The sequence below is a fragment of the Aethalodelphis obliquidens genome, unplaced genomic scaffold, assembly GCF_003676395.1.
Source record: "Aethalodelphis obliquidens isolate GAN/ISIS:26980383/991018 unplaced genomic scaffold, ASM367639v1 scaffold21, whole genome shotgun sequence".
NCBI classification, from domain to species: Eukaryota; Metazoa; Chordata; class Mammalia; order Artiodactyla; family Delphinidae; genus Aethalodelphis; species Aethalodelphis obliquidens.
The window spans coordinates 18,405,214-18,427,831 of record NW_020837965.1 but is presented as its reverse complement, the minus strand read 5'-3'; the positions used below and the strand labels follow the sequence as shown (position 1 = coordinate 18,427,831).

Sequence of the window (22,618 nt, the reverse complement as noted above, 5' to 3'; positions counted from 1 at the left end):
GGGCCTTAATGGTTGTGGGCCTGCAGCTCCTCCTCTGTCAAGTCCAAATCCAGGGTCTCGGCTTACCTGTGAGGTTCATTCTGGCTCTAAAATCACAGAACAAATACCATTCATTAGCTCTTCCTACCAGGTACCAAGCTCTTCACAGGCACTACTTCATTTAAGCCTCACGACAGTCCTAACAGCACAGCCCTGGCAGCCCCATTTTACAGATCAGGAAACTGAGGCAAGAAGAGGTTAAGGAGCTTGTTCAGGGTCACACAGCTGGTGAAAGAACTCACAGTACAGGGGCAGGCATTGAGCTTGACCTGCTGAAGGTAGAGAACTTCTGAGCCACCCTTCCTGAGAGCCAGGACCCACCGCCTTAGAAACAGTATTACCCAATGACTTCCTGGTTCCTGGGCGCTGCTGAGATACTCGTGAGCCACAGGCACAGTTTGGGCCATTTTATGGAAAAGGAAAAGCAAGTTCAGAGAGGTTAGGTTACATTCCCAAGGTCCAGCAGCTAGGAATTTGAAGGACTTGGGATTCAAGCCCAGGGTGTCTGACAGGCCCTTGCACTCTTTCCAACGCATTCTGCTGCCATCCTTTTGAAGATCCACTTCTGAAACCCTGGCAGCAGTTTTCAAATCATCCCAGACGGTCAAATGCTCCACGATGACCTTCATGGCACCTCTGAAGCCCCCATGAACGCTGTGCTCCGCAGCCTCCATGCTCACCGGTTCCTCCCAGACATCTGGCCGAGCTGACACTCCCCCAGCCGGGAGGAAGCAGCCCCTGCCTCCTGGCGGCCCACTGCAGCCACCACTCAGCTGCAGAACTCCAGGGATGCGAAGGCAAAGCTGACACTGAGCTGGGGGTAGAAGAGCCCCTGGGCTCAGCAGCTGGAGTTTGTCAGGCTGAGCAACTTGGAGCTTGTCTCTCCCTGACATATCAAGGACAAAATGGACGGCAGGAGCTGAGAGGAGCTAAGCTCTGCTTGAGTAAAAAGATCAGATGACCACATCTTTCATTCTTGAGGTCAAGGAGACCTCTCCGACTGCACACGCACAGAAAAGTTTCTCAAAGGTCAAAAAGGGAGGGGTCACTATCCCATAATATGTGTGTCCATCTCCTAGAGACCCTCGTGCTGGAATCCATCTTGGCTAAAAGATGCACGCGCATATTGCATAAGGCCCTGGGTCAGATCAGATATGGGAAATGAAGCAAGATGATTGGCCGAAGGAAAACAAAGACCCAGAAGACGGCCCCTATGTAAGCGATTTAAACAACCACTTTAGCACCCATTAGTGAGGACGCCCATACCCCTCTCTGGGTGTGTAGCTTTGCTTTGCTTCTGTCTTAAACAAACGGCTTCTCTGTGTGCTCCCCCACACGTGCTGTGCTTCTAATCAACTCTGTGCCTGTTTTACAGCCTCGGTCTTTTGGTAAAATTCTTGTCTTCAAAGACGACAAGAGCCAGGGCTCTGCTCCTAGCCACTAGCCCCTGGTGGTCTAGCAGTTAGGATTCCTGGTTTTCACCCAGGTGGCCCAGGTTCAATTCCTGGGCAGGGAACTAAGATCTCGCTTCAAGCCGCCTCTCGCCGCTGACGCCCTGAGATCAACTCCCGTGCTGTCTGACCCAAGAACCCCCGCCGTCCAGCCTCGTCCGTCTCCTCCCCTCACTTTGACTTCTTCAGGCAGTCATTCTCAACAGAGCAGGTACTGCCTCAAAGGAATACTCTGGAAGTTTGGTGGGGCACTTCTGATTTCCACAAGGATTTGGAGGGGCGATGTTGGCACTTAGTGAGTGAGGGCCAGAGATGCCAGATGTACTGGAACATGCTGTCCATCACAGTGAAGCGACCCAGGTCCCACGTGACTCCAGTGTCCCACTGCAAGTCCATACAGGTGAAAACCCATTTTATAAATGATCTGAGTCTAGACTCTCACAGTCCCACGGGTGTTTTATTTCATATAAAAACACCATTTTCCCCCAAGGTTTTAATTCCCACTGAATTTTCTATGAAGACAAATCAGAGGAAGATTTATATTTTGTTTTTCAGGCTCTGAGCATGACTCACCGTTGCAGAAAACCACATCACTGGAAGTGACTCTGGCTGTAGAGTGGAATGGCCAATACGCAGGTGTGCAGGATATAGGGAACTCTCCAACTTGTCCCACATCTGATGGCATCGCTGCCTCTTCTAGTGTAGTTATGCCAGAGCATTTACATACTAAAAGAAACATTATTTTCTTATAGTTTCCTTTTTTCCCCTCCATATTATAAAGCATTATTATTATTTTTTTAACTTTTGTGGGTAGATTCTATTAACTGCAAATTTCACTTCAGCGTAGTAAGAGGCACATAAAATATTTATATTATAAACAGGAGAGTCTAATAGGTCTGCGAGATTTTGTCTTAAAGGGTCTACATTAGCCTCGCCTTTGGGTATTTGAGGATTCCAGTCTCACAAGTCCACCAACTTGGTGAAGCTGTAAGTTGACCTTGAAATAGGCTCTGTATGGCTGGTGGTAGTTTACCGGTCTGTCTCTCCTACTGGACTGAAAGTTCCTTGGTAGGGGGGGACCAGGTCTCATCATCTCTGCCCCCACCCCGCCCCCGACAGCCTTGGGTTGGGGACCCAGGAGGCCTCTGTGGGATTCAGCCCTCCCTTCACAGGAGGTGTTCAGCGCCTGTAGCAGCTGCATCCCGCAAGGAGCTGGATCTTACTAGGGCACTGCCTGGATTGAGATGCAGATTCTCGTGGAGGAACTGCCCTCAGAGTCAGGGTTGCAGTGAGGTAGGAGGTGGATGGGCCCCTGGGCCGGACAGCTGGTGTTTGTCAAGCAGAGTAAAACTGAAGCTTTGTTTTCCCCCAGACACTCCAAGGACGAAGTGAGTGGCAGGAGCTGAGCTCTGCTGGAGAAAAGAGATCAATGACCACTCCTGAGGTCAAGGAAACCTCCCTTTCTGCGCATGTGCAGGAAGGCTCCTTGGGAATCAAAAGGGAGGGGGAGCCACCCCATACTAAGTGTGGACATGCACCCACAGGCCTCTGCGCTGGAATCCATCTTAGCACAAAGCGGTGCGCGCCTGTTGGGGAGGGTTCTAGGGCAGGGCAGGTGTGAAAAAAGAAACCAGGTAAACAAAGAGCCGGAAGAGCTGTCCTATATAAGTGATTTGAATCACCTCTTCACTGCACTGTCCTCGTTAGGGGGGGCGTCCACACTCCTTCTCTCCAGGTGCGTCTCTCTGCCTTGCTCCCGTCTTAAATAAACTGTTTCTCTGTGTGCTCTCCCACATGTTATGCTGTGTCTCTGATAATAAACTTTGTACCTGCTTTTGCCTCCTTGAGAAATTCATTTTTCAAATGGGGCAAGAGACCCTTGCTTCTAGCCTCTAGTCCCTGGTGGTCTAGTGGCTAGGATTCCTGGTTTTTCACCCAGGCTGCCCAGGTTCAGTTCCTGGGCAGGGAACTGAGATCCTGCTTCAGGCCACCACTCGCTGCTGTCTCTCCGAGACCAGCAGGGCAGCTGGGGATTATGGGAAGCCTACCTCTCCATCTTGGCTTTTCCAGAAATGCCACCATCTCCAAGCAGGATGTTAATCAGTAACAGTCCCCCGGGGGATCACACTTTGGAAGAGCAAATATTTGCTGCACGCCTTCGGCTGCAAGCCCTAACCTTCTGTCTTTGCCCTGAATGAAGGACCTTCCCAGGCACCTGGCGGCACCTCACTGGTAAGAGACAGCGGATTAAAGGGAGGCCTTCACAGTGTCTGCCTAGTGAGGGATGGGGAGAGAAGACCTTCTTGTCCTCTCTGAGCGGGTTTCAAGGGAAGGGGGTGGGAACCTCGGCAGTGCCGAGCCCTCATTCCCGGACTGGATAGGGTGCGGGTGGGAGGTAAGAGGCGTGTTGTAGACATAGGGGGCTTCCTCTGCAGGAGGCCAGAGGAAGACGCTTTTTTTTTTTTTTTCAACATAAGGGATTCTTTTTTTTTAATTTTTAAAAAATATTTTTTGTTTGCACTGGATCTTAGTTGTGGCAGGCAGGCTCCTTAGTTATGGCATGAACTCTTAGCTGTGGCATGCATGTGGGATCTAGTTCCCTGACCAGGGACGGAACCCAGGCCCCTGCATCGGGAGCATGGAGTCTTAACCACTGCTCCACCAAGGAAGTCCCCAGGAAGAGGCTTTTAAGGCTTGAGATTTCATGCCCGCCACACTCGCTGTGCAAGCCCCACACAACTCCCTGGCCTTCTTCCCAGGGACCTGTCTGCCCAGGCAAGAGACTTTCCCCTGCTTCCAGATCTGGGGGTAGAGTTGCTGCTCCAGCTCTATTCAGGGCTGAGAAGTGGGGGGTAAGTGGTTGATTTCTTACTGCTCCGGTTCTATTTAGGATGCTGCATCCTTGCGTCATCCTTAAACAAAACTAATGGCAGTTACGATTAAGCGAAGATGAATTGATTCAGGAATAGCAGAGGAATTGCAATTCGGGACCAACAAACTATGGCAAACCATAGGCAAGTCCCAAAGAGACAAAGGCGAGGTTGGCTTTTATTAGGTTCAGGGAGGAAGCTGGGGAGCGTTGATTTGAACCAAAGCCCATTGGAGGAGAATGGGAGTTCAGAGTCATGGTGGCTTCTTGTTGGCCACAAGCGTGGGCAGTTCGCCGTTACTAAGGTGTGTGGAGAGCTTCCTTCTTCCTGCTGGTCATGAATATTGAGATGAGCGGGAATGCGTGAGCGCCCACCCTGCATGGCTTCCTGACTCCATTCTGAATCAGGTGTCCTCCATTCTTTTTCACTCATGGCATCCTCGGCTGTACACTGGTGTTTGAGGGGATGCCCCCTGCACACAGATTCTGTACTGTTCTGTAGATGAACAAAGACCCTAGGGGATGCATGGGACTGCCGAGTAAGCAGCGTGCAGGGCCGCCCAGTGTAATCCATGGCTGCCACTCCAGACTGAAGGTGGAGCTTTGAGGAAAGACTTAGCAGTCAGAAGGGGTGACATCTACTTGCTGTGCTGGGATCATTTCCTGATGGCTGTCAGAGACAGAAGTGCTTCTGAATTTGGGAGTGTCCCGCTGTGGGGTTACTTTACAAAGGGGTGCTATATCCTGTGATATAATGAAGGCAAGAACCTGGATGCGTTTGGTACATTCCAGGAGGTACTCACCCAGCATGTGCAGTGCCAGCGTGACCTACTGAATGCAGGCTTGCCGTCTAGAATCGGACAGAGTTTCCTAAATGCTGACAGCTAGAAAACAGCAGGAATATTTCACTAAGGTCACGCCACTGAAGCTGTGGAAGGAATGAGGCCCCAGATTCCATGGCGCCCTTGAGCAAAAGCAAAGAGCAACGCACTGAGTCCTGGGGCCAGGGGTCACTTTGTAGCAGGCACAGGCAAGGACACAGCCCCCTGCGGCTGGGAGAAGAGGCCTGGGAACCTCACCCTGTCGCCGCATTTTGCTACAGGTGGCCTGAGAATGAGGGTCTCTGCTGACGGGAGCTCCCGTGAGGTCTGCGGCCTCGCCTGCCCCGCGCGCATTGGGGCAGTGGGTCCAGTGGGCAGAAGGGGGTGAGGATGCATCCTGGTGACCTTCCAGACAGCCTCTGGAACACAGGCTTGGGGGTGTCAGCTGAGCACCAGGAACCATGTGTGGAGACAGGCAGGTGGCACAGCCCAGCGCACAGTTTATTCAGATGGAAACTGCACAGGTGCTCAGGAACCAGGCTCGGTGCCCAAGGATGTGAGGGAGGCCAGAGGGCGGGGGGGGCAGTGGTGGCGAGTGCGGCGTTTGGAGACCCACTGCCTGTGCTGGAAGGCTGGCCCCACTAGAATAGGCAGCCTCGGGGCCGCGAGAGGAGGACACACTTCACAGGTCACAGTGAGGATGAGATGAGACCGTCCAAAGTGGAGCGTTAGCCCAGGCTCGCATGGTGAGTCAGCTTGTCCTCTGTTTCTGTGCTGGGGAGCTCCTAAGAGGAGTTCTGTAACTGGGCCCCAGGGCTGGGTGGAGTGCCCTAGGGGAGCCGCAGGGGGGATCCCACCACCTGATCAGGCAAACTCAGCACTTCCCCCTGCCCTGCCCCGATGGCCACCCAGACCCTCCAAGTCCCCAGGCAAACATGTCCCCGGGTCCAGGTCCCTGCACCTCAGCTTGGACGGGCTGCCGCCGTATCGTCTAGCGATCAAGGGCAGTGAACGAAGCAGACCAGTAAAAGCCTGGGAAGACCTTCTGACTCCGGCCGCTGCTCTGACCGCACCCAGCGAGGCCGGGCACCCAGACCGCCTCCTCTTCCATCCCCCTCTTCTTGGCTGCCTGGCACCACGCTGGAGGAAGTGGGATGACTGGGGAAAGCTGGGGGAGACTAGGAGCTGCCCGAGGGCGCGGCCCTGGATGGAAACCCAAGGCGGTTTCACCCTGTGAAATAATGCGCCCCCCACTCGGGTGACAAATGGGACTCCAACTTGCTCAGGGTGTCCCCGAGGCAGGGCTCAGGGAGCTAAGCCCCGTCCCCCAGGGAGGAAGCGGGTCCCTGGAGGAGCTGTACCAGGACACAGGGAGGAGGTGTGTATCAGCCGTTAAAAATAATCTCTGCCCTCTTTTCTCCCGAGGAAGCCTTGTTGCCAAAGGGAAGCCTCCCGGGCCTCCACGCTGCCCAGATGCAGGCGGTGCTGAGCCTCCTGCTGCCCTGCCTCCTGGCCCAGGTGTGGCTGGTACCCGGTTCCACCCCTGGTCCCCACTCACCAGAGGCCCAGGCAGGACTGGAGACTCTGCCAACCCCCAGGGCCCAGTCAGAGAGCAGCGAGGGGGCGCGGGTCCTGCAGGAGGACGAGGGCCCCCCCTGGCGGACAGCCGACTGGCAGAAGCTCTCTGGGGAGACCTCCAACTTGGGGTTCAGCCTGCTTCGTAAGATCTCCATGAGGCACGACGGCAACATGGTCTTCTCCCCGCTCGGCCTGGCCTGGGCCATGGCAGCCTTGACCCTGGGGGCCAGGGGACAGAGCAGAGCCCAGCTGGAGACGGGGCTCCGCCTGCAGGCCCTGAATCAGACCCTGCCCGCAGTGAACCAGACCCGGCCCCCGCGCCTGCCTGCCCTCTTCAAGCAGCTCCGAGAAAGCCTGTCCCACAACCCAGAGCTGGGCCTGACCCAGGGGAGTTTTGCCTTCATCCACGAGGACTTTGACGTCAAAGAGACATTCCTCAATTTCTCCAAGAGGTATTTCGATATGGAGTGTGTGACTATAAATTTTCGCAACGCATCCCAGGCCAAAGGGCTCATGAATCATCACGTTAACAAAGAGACTCAGGGGAAAATCCCCAAACTCTTTGATGAGATTAATCCTGACACCAAATTAATTCTTGTGGATTACATCTTGCTCAAAGGTACTTTGATACTGTTCTGCTCTCCCAGAGCCATGGCTCTCTCCGCCTGTCTCTTCCTTTCCTGCTGGGCCTGTGTATGGTCGACGCCAAATGATCTCCTAGGAACATGCTGTTCTCAGGTTTTACAAACAGAGTGAAACACACATCGAGCATGTAGGACATACCAGGCGCAGTGCCAGACAATGTTTTCACTTGATGCCCCTGCCCTGGGGGCCCAGGTGCTTGCAGGGCTTAAGTTTTCTAAGCATGTCTACACAGCTCTCCTCTGACATTCTGACACGGGGAACCCTCTGGGTCGTTTTTTTTAAAAAAAGGCATATCATCTGAGAGATTTAGGGTTGCATCTTTGCTCTTTCACGCTCTACTTTTGTGTCCTGGAGCAAGTGACAAAGTCCCTTGTCCTCATATTCTCAATATAGAAAATGCACACTCCCACCTACCGTAGAGATGAACTGAGGCTCAGAGACATCACACGATAAACGGCAGAGGCCAAACTCAGACGAGGGCCTCCTGACACGCTCATCCCGGGTCCTTCCCATCCTGCCTCTGTCGTGGAGGACTGGACTGGTGTGGCCCCAGTTGTAGCAGGAAGGTGACACTAGGGGACTTGCAAAGCCCGGGATGAGGACATGCTTCCAGTCAGCCAGGCCAGACAGACATCAGTGTGTGGAGTCAGGGGCCCACACGCTGGCAGCCTCCTCTGGGTCGCGTGGCTCTCTGTCAGCCAGGGGCTCCTGCCCTCAGAGCCTCACCGAGCACAGGATGTGCGGGAATGTCATCATTTTGCCACGGTGGCCTCTGTTTGCACATGGTGTGCACTAGACAAAGTGGCGGTCAGAGGGCCCCTCCTGCAGCCAGGGCTGGGGACAGGCCTGAAGTCTTCTCTAGGCTGGAGCTAACCAACCCCAAGGGAGCGAGTGTAGAAGAAGGAGGTGGGTCCTTTGGGCTCCAGCTGGAATGAGTGACTTTTGTTCACTCGAACAAAAGTTCACTCAAAACACCCAGTGTTTTGTGCAGAACAATGAGGGGATCGGGGGGGCGGTCATTAGGAGATATCTCCGTGCTTTTGTGTGTGATGCCAACAGGGTCTCTGGATGGATCCAGGTTTTGCCAGCTGGGAAAGAAGCCTGCGAAAGGCTGATCTTTGGGGAATTTATTTTGGCCGCCTGAGCTGCGGTCAAAACACACCTGATAAGGATGCGTTTCCTAGCTGGGCAGAAAAGGGGATAGAACACTGGCCCTTTATTACTTTAGCAAGAACGATGCTTTCGAGGAGGGCGGTTTCTGCAACGAGTTTCTTTCTTATCTGTTCAGGGAAATGGCTGACCCCTTTTGACCCTGTCCTCACCGAGACAGACACTTTCTACCTGGACAAGTACAAGGCAGTCAAGGTGCCCATGATGTACAGGGCAGGCAAGTTTGCCTCCACTTTTGACAAGAATTTTCGTTGCCACGTCCTCAAGCTGCCCTACCGAGGAAATGCCACCATGCTGGTGGTCCTCATGGGAAGGATAGGGGACCACCTGGCCCTTGAGGACTACTTGACCACAGATTTGGTGGACACGTGGCTCAGGAACATGAAAACCAGGTACAGCTCCCTCGTCGCCCTGCTCCAGCTCAGCGGGCCCCTCCCTACGGGCACCCACAATTTCGTTCTGTGCCCGTCCCAGCCCAGCCCGCTGCGGGCTCCCCGATGGCAGGGGCCACGTTTGTCCTGTTTCCCCCTCTATCAGCATCTATCCCAGCGCCTGGCTCGTTCATTCACTCGGCCAGCCCTTATCAAGTTTCTCCCACGTGCCAGGCACTGGGACGCATGCACGATGCTAGCCCTCGCGGAGCTCACGTCCTAGTGATGAGAGCACCAGGGGGGTGCAGGTGGGGGCCAGGGAAGGCCTGGTCAAGAAGGTAGCGGTAAGCGAACACTTAAGAGGAAGGAGGATTCTGAGGGTACGCTGGGGGAGAGAAGAGGTACAGGCAGAAGTGGGAAGGTGCTGGGATGGGACTGTGCTTACTGGATTCCAGGAAGAGCGAGGCAGCCGGTGAGGCTCCAGCAGCAGATGAGGTCGCAGAGGAGCCAGCAGGTGTCACCTGGGACCGTACGTTACTGGCCCCGGAAAAGACTTGGGCTTTTGCCAAGGGAGACGAGAAGCCACTGGAGCCAAGCTGAGGAGCAGTACGGCCTGTGCTGAGAAGAGACACTAGGGGTATGTGGGAGGGGCAAGGGGACCAGCCAGGAGGTCAGCGTAGCCACCTAGGTCAGGATGCTCGGCAGGTGGCGGCAGTGGAAGTAACGAGGAGCAGTGGGGTCCTGGATCTGTGACGAAGCCGGAGGTGACGGGATTGGCTAACGGACTGGATGTGGGTGACAGAGAGGGAAAGAAAGTCAAAGGTGAAGGCAAAGTTTTTGGCCTTAGCAACGGGAAGGAAGGATTTGCCATTTACTGAAAGGGGAGACCGTAGGAGGAACACGCCGAGAGGTTAAGTTCAAAAGTTCAGTCGGAAACATCTGGATCAGAAATACCTATTAGACATCCAGGCGGAGATGTCAGGAAGGCAGCTAGATCTGGAGTGCAGGGTGAGGTCCAGGCTGGGGAGTCAGCAGCACGTAAATGGAACCATGAGACTGGCTGAGACGACTGGGGCAGGGGGCCGCGTGCAGAGAGCAGGGTCGGAAGCACAGAGCAGGGTCGCAAATGCTTGTGGAATAAATGTATCCACCTACTGGGGTGGGGGGAAGGCAGCGCCAGTAAGGAGTCCACGGCGATGCCTCCGGAATCCTGTCACTCCAGCATTTGGCACAGAGAGGAGTCCAGCTAAAGATCTTCAGTTTCATTTTCTCTTCATTCTTCTTCTTTTCCTTCAAATCCTTAGAACCTAGCATAGGACTCAAACATAATAAGCCTTCAACAAATGTTTGTGGGGATACATTTATAAATCAGTCTCCAAGGCATGTCATGTCCTCAGTTATATTGCAGCCCGACAGCCTGGCCCAGCTCCGAGAGAGAGAGAGAGAGAGAGAGAGACAGAGACAGAGACAGAGACAGAGAGAGGGATGAGAGAGAGAGGGAGAGGGAGAGAGAGGAGAGAGAGGGGGGGGGAGAGAGAGAGAGAGAGGGAGAGAGAGAGAGAGGGAGAGAGGGAGAGAGAGAGAGGGAGAGAGAGGGGGAGAGAGAGAGAGAGAGAGAGGTGGGGGTGATGAAGGGAGCAAAAGGAAACTACACGAGACATTGTTCTGGGTGCTTAACATATATAATTTCATTTACTTCTCTGAAGAACACTGTGAAATTGGTATTGGTATTTTGGCTGTACTTCACAGATTAAGACATTGGGACTTCTTTAAGACTAATTTAGTACCAACTAGTAGTTTTCATTCTTTTCATTTTTGAGCCACAGAACTCATCTCTCTAAACAAAAAACTCCATTGTGTGTGAATATATATATTATATATGTATATATATAATAGATAATATCAGAGTTTCTCTGGCTAAAGGTAGGTAGGGGGTTGAAAATCCCCTTCACTCCCCTCCCCTCGTCCATCCCGACTCTTAAGGTTCTCCTAAAATCCGGGGGGTCTCTGTAATCTGGGCACTGAAAACAGCCTGGAGTCTGCAGGACTGATGGCAGCAGCTGTGTGGTTGGTTTGGGGTTGTTTTTAAAACCCAGGGAAACGGACACAAAGTGTGGCATTCTTTGCTGAAGAGAATGCGAGTCACTGGCTGGGCAATGAAGCTGGTTCCCTGAAGCTGAAGCTCTCCTCTGAGTCAGGCCATTCGTTACAGAAGAACAGAATGAGCTCTAGTCAACGGAGGGAGACTTGTTAGTGGGCATACGCTTGGGGGAAGGTTAAAAGAAAGTGTGACCTTTTTAGTGTTCAGAATCTATGGCTTTTGTCTACAGTTCACCATTATATGTACTTGTACCACAGAAAAATGGAAGTTTTCTTTCCAAAGTTCAAGTTAGACCAGAAGTATAAGATGCATGAGCTGCTGAAACAGATAGGAATCAGAAGAATCTTCTCACCCTGGGCTGACTTGAGTGATCTCTCAGTTACTGAAAGAAATCTTAAAGTATCCAAGGTAAGTCAGGATCTTCCACTGGGGCCCAAACCAACGAATATTTTTACATACCATTTAAGTTGATAAAAGGCCAAGTTGTAGTAGAAAATTAGATTAAAATTCCAAAAGAACTGAAACAGCACCCAGGTTGGATGTTTTAAGAATTTGGAGCTACTTTTTAAAACATCTGTTCAACTAATTTAATCTCTCTTACGTAGAACTCTCTCTCTTCTCTCCCAGTGCTCAAGGAGAAATTTATCCCCAAATGGAACTGGTTCACAGATTCATTCAAAATTCCATGAAACTGCACCACTTTAAAGATGAAAGAAAGCCCCAGAGGTTATCTGGCTAACTTCCCGCCCCTTGTGGAAACCCTGTCTGACATATCCCTACAAAACAGTAGGGATTACTACCATTATCGCCTCTTATAATAATTATACAGGTCCGTCACTCACATCACATGAGGCTCCTGGACAAAAGGGCCTCTCAGACACAACGGGTGGCCCAAATACAGGACACCAGAGTTCAGGACGACTTCAGGGACCCAGGGGCTTACCCCATGGACCACTTCAGAGCAGTACCAGGTGCTGGGAAGCTGCTACAGAAGACTAACCACAGCCCTGCCCCTACCTAGGCTGCCAGAAGGAAGGTCAAAGTTCTCAGGGGTTCCAGGCGGCTTGAAAACCTTCCAGGAGGAACACCAGCTCGGCTCAAAAATCAGTAGCACAAAGTACATGCTAAATAAGTATTTGTTCATTGGATGCATGTGTGCATGAAGTGGCCAGCCACAGAGTCCCTGGGTCCCTACCCAGAATGAATTTCACAATTGGTTCCTGGTGTCTCCTGGTATTTTGTGGGCTTCTAAGGCAGTCGCTGGGGCAACCTCAGACCATTCCTCTCTGCGCAGATGAGCCCTGTACCACTCAATCCTGAGTGCATGGCCCCGTGGGTAGGACAATAACACAGAATGTCCAGGGGCTCAATTAATTCCCTCACCTCCGCTGGCACACAAACGGCCGTCCATGTATTTCCTTTTCCAGGTTTTACAAAGAGCGATGATTGAGGTGGATGAAGAAGGAACAGAGGCGGTGGCGGGAACCCTGTCAGAAATCACTGCTTATTCCATGCCTCCCATCATCAAAGTGGACCGGCCGTTTCACTTCATCATCTATGAAGAAACCTCCAGAATCGTGCTATTTCTGGGCAGGGTGGTGAATCCGACTCTCCTGTGATTGATGACATGCGCGAGTCCTTAGAGCCACAGCAGACGCTGGATCTGAGGTGTCTGAACTTACACAGGACACTGGCACTGGGTGTCGCGCCCTTGTCCTCAGATGCTAGTTTGAGCCATCCTTAGATAAATCTGCGTATTAAATTCAAACTTATTTTAAGGAGATGTTTGTACAAGCTGTCTGGTATTTTAAGCCTGTTTCTAAGAGCCTTTGTTATTGATTAAAGACCATCTTGGTATCTGGACTTAAAACTATGGTAGATCAAAACTCTATTTCAAGACGAAGCCTTTGGGAAGAAGACAAGTACACATTCTCCATGGGTCATGAGCTTGGCTCTCTTTACTTCTCCCTAATGCAAATTAGTGTTTTATTTTTAACCTACTATAGAATCATTTCTTGGTGACTAAAATTAGAAGAAACTAGCCGTGGTCAGTCCTGCTGCAATGTGGCTCCACCCACTCCGTGGAGCCGTTAACTGAGCCACAGATCATCCAGTTCAATACCTTCGTTTTACAAAGTAAAGAAATGGGAAACCGGAGAGAGGGCCGCAGTATGGCTTTCGTGGGCCCCAGGCACTTTTGTCTTCACAGGCTCCTCCCTCTGTAAAAATAAAATATATATGTGTGTGTATAATAGAAATTATATTTTATGACTGCACTGGTATAAAGATGAATATACTCTGGGTTATATCTGTCCTTATACCAGTGCAGTCAAAGTATGGAACTTGCTTGTTGCAAGAAGTAAAACATATTCATGGGCCCCTAAAAGTATCGTGGGCTTGAGGCACTGTGCCTACGGCATCTCAGAGGAAGGAAAACGTCACCCAGTGGAGCAATGGCAGAGTCAGAAGCCTGCCTCTCCTGACTCCAGTCCCCAAGCCCATTTCACTCTTCTTTCTGTTTACAACATCTGATGGGGTCCATCCACTTCAACAGGCAGCATGTGCTCACCTCTCAGTTACCCACTGTGGCTAGACGGAATATAAGCATGGACTTTGTCCCAAGGTTCAAAGAAAAACAGCAAATACTTTCTCAGCCAGTCATTTTCTGTTATATAGACAAGAAAATATTTTAGGAGTAATTTCAGAGAATCGTGAATAGAGTTAACTAATCTTGGAATGTCAATTATGTTGACTAACGGCCTAATTGGGTTTTTATCTGTTTGCTATCCAATTTAAATATACTTAAAATTAATGTATTGATTAGTCATCTTATTACAATAAGTCAGAGTTATGTGAATAGTACTTAATGTGAATAGGTAATAATAATAAGCAGCAGTCTAGAGACTAACTCTTCATCATTCTAAAACCTGGATAGGAGTTTATTCCTGTATTCCCTTCCAAGGGCACTAGCTGACATTGGTAAGCCAGGCGACTCTAGAGCCTAGAAAGAAACAAAAATAGATGACTAACTGCAGTTGGCATTCTTAAGTGAGTTGTTAGTATTCAACTAATGAGGTTCATTTATGGAAACATAGCAGAAAGAGAAATAAAAGAGGGCTCAAATTACCCATTTTTAAGAGATGAAATCTAAAAATGAAAGCCTATGAGAACACAATACCCTCTGAAATAAATATGGCCAAACCCAGTTATAAAAAAGGTTCATTATTATCAAAGGATTCATAGAACATACATATCAAACTCTCCCCTTATCTCTGCACATATTTGCACAAAACAATGATGGCATAACAATGATAACTGACATTACTCTTTAAGGTAGAAAATGGCCCTATTCGCTATAAAAAATTAATATTTCCCCACATATGCTTGAAGAAGCTCCAAGAACACTAGGTTTCAGATTTTCTAAATATATATGCATGGTGAAAAAATGCAGACCAATGAAAAATGTACTTAATCTTACAAAAAAATTCAAGGTTTCAGCTGAGGGGGAAAATTCTGAGCATTGTAACAATGCTTCACTATATTTAAGTGTCAGGTTTTAAAAACTGTTCCTACACACACACACATACACACACACACTCTCTCTCTCTCTCTCTCTCTCTCTCTCACACACACATGCTATATAACAACTGAGAACAGATTACTGACTTAGTTGAATTCATTTCATCTTCGCTGTAAAACCACTAGGGCCAAGCTAAAGAGACTGTTCCATTTCAATTCAAATATTTCACGTATGTCCACTAACTGCAGGCAAAATGGACTTACTCCTCCAGAATAAGGTGTCTTTATAAAGCTCAGGAAATCAAGTAACGGAAATGACTTTTAAATGTGTATGAGGTTATGGAAGAAAAGCTCTATATGCTCCTCTGTATTAAGTAAAATGCTTTTTGCCTTCTCCATTTCTGCCAGTAAAGTTGATTCTACAGGTCTATTTTTTTGCTTATAACGCTAACTAGTGAAATTTTGGAACATGTCCTTAAAACTGCAAGTTTCCACAATTAACAGATAGAGATGTCCTTATTTCTCTGCAGCTACAGATGGAGGGAGATCTTTCCTTGTCACACAACTGGTTTAAAGGAACTATTTGATAAGTTGTTAAACGAAGAACTGTTATAAGAGTATCAGTCTTGTTTCCAGTGTAAATCGAGATATATGTGGATACTCATAACTGTCACCAATTTGTTTCTTACTGTTTTTACATATCTGTCCTTGGAAGTATAGTTTTAACAAATATTTCAGTGACTTTAGAAATTATCATGTTCTGTGGAAAAAAAAGGAAACCTCCAAACATAACGTTAATTGACTGTCTTAACTGATAATTTAGTGCCTAAGACTGCAGCTCACTTCTGTAGATTTCTGAGCTCTATAAGCAGTAGTGACTTTTCTCTGTCAAATTGTTTTCCTCTTCTCCCACATGCATGGTGGCAAATAAAAAGTTCCTAACTCTGCTAAATTTATTTTTGAACAAATAAACTGAAATTCTCCATTCTTTTAAGTAACAGAGTCAACGTGGACTATGAATCAAAGTACTAGAAAAACTGACGCTGTCCTGAGGTCCATTACATACGCCCAATACTCTCTCCTAGATCATAATGTATTCAGTTCCACGTTAGTGATGTTAGTAGGAGACGTCACTAAAATAGTTAAATGAAATCCACAAAGAATACATGAATTAACCAGTACTGTCAAGCTTCTCATACCTACTCAATTTTTAATTACTGACAAAATGAATGGTTGAACAATTCCATTTACCTGACTGTCCTTAAATGAAAGGTATGAAGAATCACTAAAAATAGCCAAAATAGGGCTTCCCTGGTGGCTGAGAGTCCGCCTGCCGATGCAGGGGACACGGGTTCGTGCCCTGGTCCGGGAAGATCCCACATGCCGCGGAGCGGCTGGGCCCGTGAGCCATGGCCGCTGAGCCTGCGCATCCGGAGCCTGTGCCCTGCAACGGGAGAGGCCGCAGCGGTGAGAGGCCCGCGTACCGCAAAAAAAAAAAAAAAAAAAAAAAAAGCCAAAAAAGAGGCCATATGTAAGGAAAGGGGGAAACAAACAGCATGAAAGCCTCACACTGAGTAGCTGTCCCCTGGGTAATATATAGTTGATGTCCGTGCGCTTTTCTTGTTCATTACTTAAGAATGAACTGTCTTTAATTACAGAATAAAAACTGCAGGAAAGTATTTAAAACTTTTTTCACAAACACAGGTATCTCATTAACCTATGTTTTATTTTGAGTAAATTCATTATTCATTATTTCACATTATAAAAAGTAACCACACGCATATGCATTCACAAATTAGATCATCTTTATCATACATCAGTATATTTTAAAAAAACAAATATTTTCTAATAACAATATAGTTATATGCTGATTGCATTTTGAAATAGAGAAGCTGACAATAGCTTCATACAGTATATCTCAAGAACTGACATTTTTAAAATTAAGAACTGAATATATTCCACAGGCAAATGTTGATGGAAATATTAGCATTAGTACAAATATATGCTGTTGACATAGCTTAAGCATGATAGCTTGGAGTAACAGCTGATTCAAACTAGAGTCATCATTTTTAATTCAGTAAGGACAAGTACAATCTAAAATGTAAACAAAGTATTTATAAAATAAATTCTTCTAGGAAATAAAGGAAATCATCAATCTGTTATTTTTAAGGTAGTTGTAGCTAAAAGTTATCAGAAATCTTTGTAGAATTTTCATTGCCAAATTTTAATTTCGGAATGTCGAGGTACAACATCTTGTCATCACAATCATAGGACTGATATAATTTCGGACAGCTGTTTGTACCCTGTTACAGTGTGACTTTTCAACTGGGCTTGGAGATTTGTGAGAAAATGCAGTGTCATTCTTACTCCCAAGTCCCCCTCCAAGTGATTACCTAGGCGGGGCAATTTCAGTTGATTTGGACCTTTCAATTTGTAAATGCTAAACTCTAGAACAATTAAATAGATGGTTTCCTGCACAAATAAATGCAGACTTATCTCTTTTGTAGCAGTAGTTAAAGCACATACCTAAAGTTGTGTTTCATTACACTTCACTATAACATTGGAATTCTGTAACCACATTATTATTCAAGAAATATATATTATACCTCCTAGGGAATATAATTTCAAACATGGAACGTTTAACAACACCAGCTGCCATTATGTATCTCTCTCTTTCCCATTCATTTAAAAAAAAAAAAAAAAAAAAAGCCCGAGCCATTGCTTTAGCTTTTGTCCATCGATCACGTTATCTCCAGTTGTCTTTGTTCTGCCTCCTTCAAGCAGATGATTTAAGGATTGGATTTTCTGGATTTTCTTTGTCAAAAGGAGGAAAGAAAGAGAGAAGAATGAAAGAGAGAAGAGAGAGAGAAGAAGGAGAAGGAAAGAAAAAAAAAAGAAAACAAAACATGAAAATTTTTATCCACATAATGCTTACAAAGTAAAGAAATAGATATAATCTACTTCGAATAAACCTAATATATGAGAACGGTGAATTACATATTAAAGATCACTTGGAATAACCTTTAACTACTAAATCCTATGTGCATCTAACATAGCATTCAATTCAATTCATACTTTTCCTACGTTTTTCACTTTCTATAACCATAACAGAAATTAACACAGCCTAAAAATATATCAATTGTCTGGCCTTGAAAGACATAAGATATGATGCATTCCGTACTTCCTTTAAGACACTGATGTTCCTAAATACCAGATGTGTCATCTCCATGATACTGTGAAGCTGGAGAATGTATTGCATAGAATTTTTTTGAGCAGCAAAAACTGAGATAATTAATAGTTTCTGAAATCACTTCATAGGTTTATTTGAAGAAAAAAAGGATAGATTTTCATTTGGAGATGGCATGGCACTGAATGGTGGATAATACTCCACAGAAACATGACCAATGTAGATATCAATCACCTATTTCAGTTATGTGGCGGTGTGCATACATGAGAAAGTCCGAATTAGAACCACATAACATGGAGAGAGAGTTGTGGACCTGCAGATTCAGTTACACACTGATAAAGCAGCTGCGATACCAATATTCCTCCTTCTTCAGAATATTCAGGAAAGAAGAAACAAACTGCTGTGACTTGTTAGCAGAGTGTTTGTCTCTAGATGCATTTTTTAAAACAATCAATTATAGATATAACTGATTATATGATTATTTATATAATTATGTATTACAAATATTGAGCAAGAGAAAATTCAGTCAATAAAAAGGAAAAACATGCTCAACAATGAAAAAACAGATAAAGATAGTAATCTGAAATAAAGGAGAGCTAGTATAAATATATTAGGCTTCAATGGTCTTTACTTATCAAAAATGCCTATTGCATTTAGAAGGATAAGTTGAAAAGAGAATGAATTGCATTCTGATGTTATTAAACGCGTTCTTCAATAGAAGAATTCCAGGGCAATTTTTTGACAGGAAGAGGGTAAGGGTGATCGAGAGGAAGGATTTCAGGATGCCAGAATGGAAGGCGCCTCAGAGGATGAACTGTGAGCCTTGCCCTGTCATTTCGCGGGCACACCGAGGCCCAGAGTGCTCACTGGAACTGCCACGGGAACCAGGGCATGAGGCTCCAGCTCCGTGCTCTCCATAGACCATTACCCTGTCCTGCCTCTATTTTGAGACTTTAAATGGAACTCCCACAGTATAATCATTAGAGCAATAATTATATGGCTAAGAGATTCTCTGTAAATAAAAATATCTTCTGTATTAATACTACTAACCTGTACTATCAATATTATTTTTTCTATTTACTATTACTTTTTTCTATTATGTAGTCCTACTCTTTCCTTGAGCTCTATTCAATAAATGTATTTCTAAGTTCTGAATGAATTTTGAATACATCTATATTTGTATACACCAATGACCAATTAAAATTTTTGAACAAATTATAATACAGTTCAGTTCCTAAATGGGACTCCAGTGTGGAGTTTCTGCAAAAAGATGCACATCAGAAACTTAATAATAGAAAATATTCATGAATTAAGTGAAATATGTTTAAAAGAAAGTCTGAATCCTGTTTAAATTCTCTTCTAATCAGAAGATTCACGTGTCCCATATGAAAGAGGACACGTGTAACTATAGTTTGGGTATTTTGGATGAATCACTTCTACCTGGATACAACCTCTCGTCATGGAGATTTCTTTTTGGCACTACCCTCTTAAATGTTTAACTTAAAAGAAACAAAGGCTTCGACAATTCAAACAAGATCCAAATGGTGCATAAAAAGGAACCACAAGGGGAAAAGGAGAATAGAGGCCCTTTATGACCTTTATAACTTTAAGGAACAAATGTTGTCTGTAGAATCTCTAGCTTATTGGACCCACAACTCTGGATTATATGCTGCAGTAATATTTCTTAAGTGGCATCAGTTACACCCATCCCTCTGAGCACTGGGTGATTCAATGCTGTGTACTTAAGCTAGTTTGTTTAAACGAATGCAATTACACTCAGAGTCTTCTCGGAGCTAAATTTCCTGAATGCAAATATTTCACAGAAAAATAAACAGACCTCAGATATTAGTGGGAACCATTTAAAGTTTCTTGTCAACTTCCTAAGGTTACATTGTCTTTGCCACATATAAATTATCTTATATAAAGTATCTGATGTAACAGTGATAATAATAATCCCTTTTAATTGACGACACTGCCTCATTACAGACATCTTCTATTCTTTGGAGAAGTATTTAAGTGGGAAGGAAAGTACACTGAGAAAAGAACAGAATAAAACACTTAGCAGTACATCACTGGATTACTTACAAGGTAGCCTTCCGTGGTTGTGTATCTTTACTTCCACTGCTCTTGGGATCACCTGAGTTACCTGTCCCTCGGGAGGTGCTGGGCAGGGGAGTATTAGAGGAAAAGGAACTGGGAGCACTGCCGGCATTACGAGTCCGGAATGAATCATCTGAAAGTAATACGTGTACAGTCAGCCAGACGGAATATACTTAGAGAGATGTGAACCTTAGAGAAGGTTAATGATAACTGACTTTGTTTCCCTTCTTTTAAAGTCAACTTTATTAAGGTATAATTTATATACAATAAATTGCACGAATTTAAGGTTCTGACATCTGTATACACCCATGAAGCCATCACCACAATCAACAGTGAACACACCCATCACTGGATGTTTGTTCCGCCTCCTTGTCATCTCTCCCTCCACCCGCCTCCCCCACTCCAGGCAACCACAGACCTGCCTCCTGTCACTACAGATTAGTTTGCATTTTATAGAATATTGTATAAATGGAATCATACAGTATGTATGCCTTTTTGGTCTGCCTTCTTTCATGCAGCATAATTATGCTGCGATTCATCCACATCAATACTTCATGCTTTTTATTGCTGACTGGTATTCCCATTGCACAGACATGCCAAAATTTGTCTATCCATTCTCCTACTGACAGACATTATGATTTTTTTTCCAAAAAATTTGTAATCTATTACAAATAGAGCTGCTATGGACAATTGTGTGCAAGTCTGTGTATGGACATATGTTTTAATTTCCCTTCAGTAAAAGTCTTGGAATGGAACTGCTGAATCACATAGTAAGTGTATATTTAACTTCATGAAGAACTGCCAACCTGCTGTCCAAAGTGATTAGACCATTTTGCATTTCCAACAGCAACATATGAGAGTCCTGGAAAGTTCCTCCACCTCCTCACACATACTTGATATTGTGAGTCTTTTTAGTCATTCTAGTAGGTGTGAAGTGGTATCTCCTTGTGTGTGTGTGTGTGGGGGGGGTTACTCATTGCTTTAATTTGCATTTCTTAATGGTTACTGATCTTATGCATCTTTTTACTTACTTATTTGTATATCTTCTTTCATGAAGTAAGTGTTCAAATTTTTTCCCATTTTAAAATCAGTTGCCTGATTTGTTTTAAAGATCTTTGTATATTCTTAAAACTAAAAATAGAACTACCATATGATCCTGCAATCCCACTCCTGGGCATATATCCAGAGAAAACCGTAATTCGAAAAGATACAGGCACCCCAATGTTCACTGCAGCACTATTTACAATAGCCAAGACATGGAAGCAACCTAAATGTCCATCAACAGAGGAATGGATAAAGAAGATGTGGTGGAATACAGAATATTACTCAGCCATAAAAAAGAATAAAATAATGCCATTTGCAGCAACATGGATGGACCTAGAGATTATCATAATAAGTGAAGTAAGCCAAAGAAAGATAAATATCATATGATATTGCTTGTATGTGGAATCTAAAAAAAAAAGATACAAATGAACTTATTTCCAAAGTAGAAAGAGACTCGCAGACATAGAAAACTAACTTATGGTTACCAAAGGGGAAAGGTGGGAAAAGGGGGGGGAGGGATAAATTAGGAGGTTGGGATTAACATATACACCCTGCTATATAAATAATAAAATAGATAACCAACAAGCAACTACTGTATAGCATAGGGAACTATTCTCAGTATTTTGTAATAACCTATAAGGAAGGAGGACCTGAGGCAGAATATATGTATAACTGAATTGCTGTGCTGTGCACCTGAAATTAACACAATATTGTAAATCAACTATACTTCAACTTAAAAAAAAAGATCTTTGTATATTCTGGATACAAGTCCTTTGTCAGGTATATGTAATATGAGTATTTTCTCCTAATCTGTGTCCTGCCTTTTATTTTTTTAATGCTCTATTTCAAAGTGCTAAAACTTTACATTTTTATGAAGTCCAATATGTTAATTTTTTTCTTTATGGTTTGGAAAAACTTTTGTCAATTCCAAAATCACAAAGACTCCCTTCTATATTTTCTTCAGAAATGTCAGTTTTAGCTTTTATGCTTAAGTTTAGAATACATTTTGAGTTAATTTTGTGTACAGTTGTGAGATAAGAATTGAGGTTCAGTTCTGTGGGTTTTTTATGGATATCCAATTGTTCTGGTATTATTTAAAAAAATACAATCACATCACCTTTGTTGAAACTCAGCTGACTATGTATGTCAGGGCAGGGCACACAGTCTTGAGTACTGAAGCTGTAGTAGTAAATGATGAAATCAGGTAACTGACATTCTCTAACTTTAATTTTTTTCAAAATACTCAGCTCTATGAATTTGAATACACAGTAAATTTCAAAAAGACTGTCAAAGTTTTTATCCGGATTGCACTGAATCTCTGGCTCCATTTAAAATGAACTGACATCATAACAATATTAAGTTTTCTAATCCATAAACATGGTACAGCTTTCCATTTATTTATGTCTTCTTTAATTTCTTTCAGCAACATTTTGGAAGTTCTGAGTGTGCATTTAGCACACGTTTTATTAAATTTATCCCTAAGCATTTAAAATCTTTCAAGTTATTTTAAATGTTATCTTTAAATAGACAATTTTTTGAAGTATTAGATTTACAGAAAAATTGAGAAGAGAGTATGAAGAATTCCCACCTACCCCTTTCACCTAGTTCCCCTATTAACACCTTACATTTACATACTATACTTGGTACAATTAGTGAGCCAGTGGTGACACATCATTATTAACAAAAATCCACAGTGTGTTTGGATTCTGTCAGTCTCACCCAA

General features: G+C 45.2%; 2 protein-coding genes across 4 annotated transcripts in view; one reads left to right on the top strand and one right to left on the bottom strand.

The window, feature by feature from the left end:
- Positions 1-3,683: 3,683 nt before the first annotated feature.
- Positions 3,684-12,856, top strand: SERPINA10 (serpin family A member 10). The gene is made up of 5 exons (XM_027120838.1): positions 3,684-3,722; positions 6,606-7,377; positions 8,692-8,965; positions 11,303-11,453; positions 12,473-12,856. The coding sequence occupies exons 2-5, from the start codon at positions 6,654-6,656 to the stop codon at positions 12,662-12,664; spliced, it is 1,341 nt and encodes a 446-aa protein (XP_026976639.1). The 5' UTR covers positions 3,684-3,722; positions 6,606-6,653; the 3' UTR covers positions 12,665-12,856.
- Positions 12,857-16,270: 3,414 nt separating this feature from the next.
- PPP4R4 (protein phosphatase 4 regulatory subunit 4) overlaps positions 16,271-22,618 on the bottom strand; it is a 120,608-nt gene continuing 114,260 nt past the window's right edge. For 2 of the 3 annotated variants that reach the window (XM_027120456.1, XM_027120455.1), the window contains 2 exons: positions 19,837-19,984; positions 16,271-17,378 (listed from right to left, as the gene is read on the bottom strand). In XM_027120456.1, coding sequence (XP_026976257.1) covers positions 17,354-17,378; positions 19,837-19,984 — 173 coding nt within the window. In that variant the 3' untranslated portion in view covers positions 16,271-17,353. The remainder of the gene's footprint in view (positions 17,379-19,836; positions 19,985-22,618) is intronic. The other variant, XM_027120454.1, reaches the window with a different exon arrangement.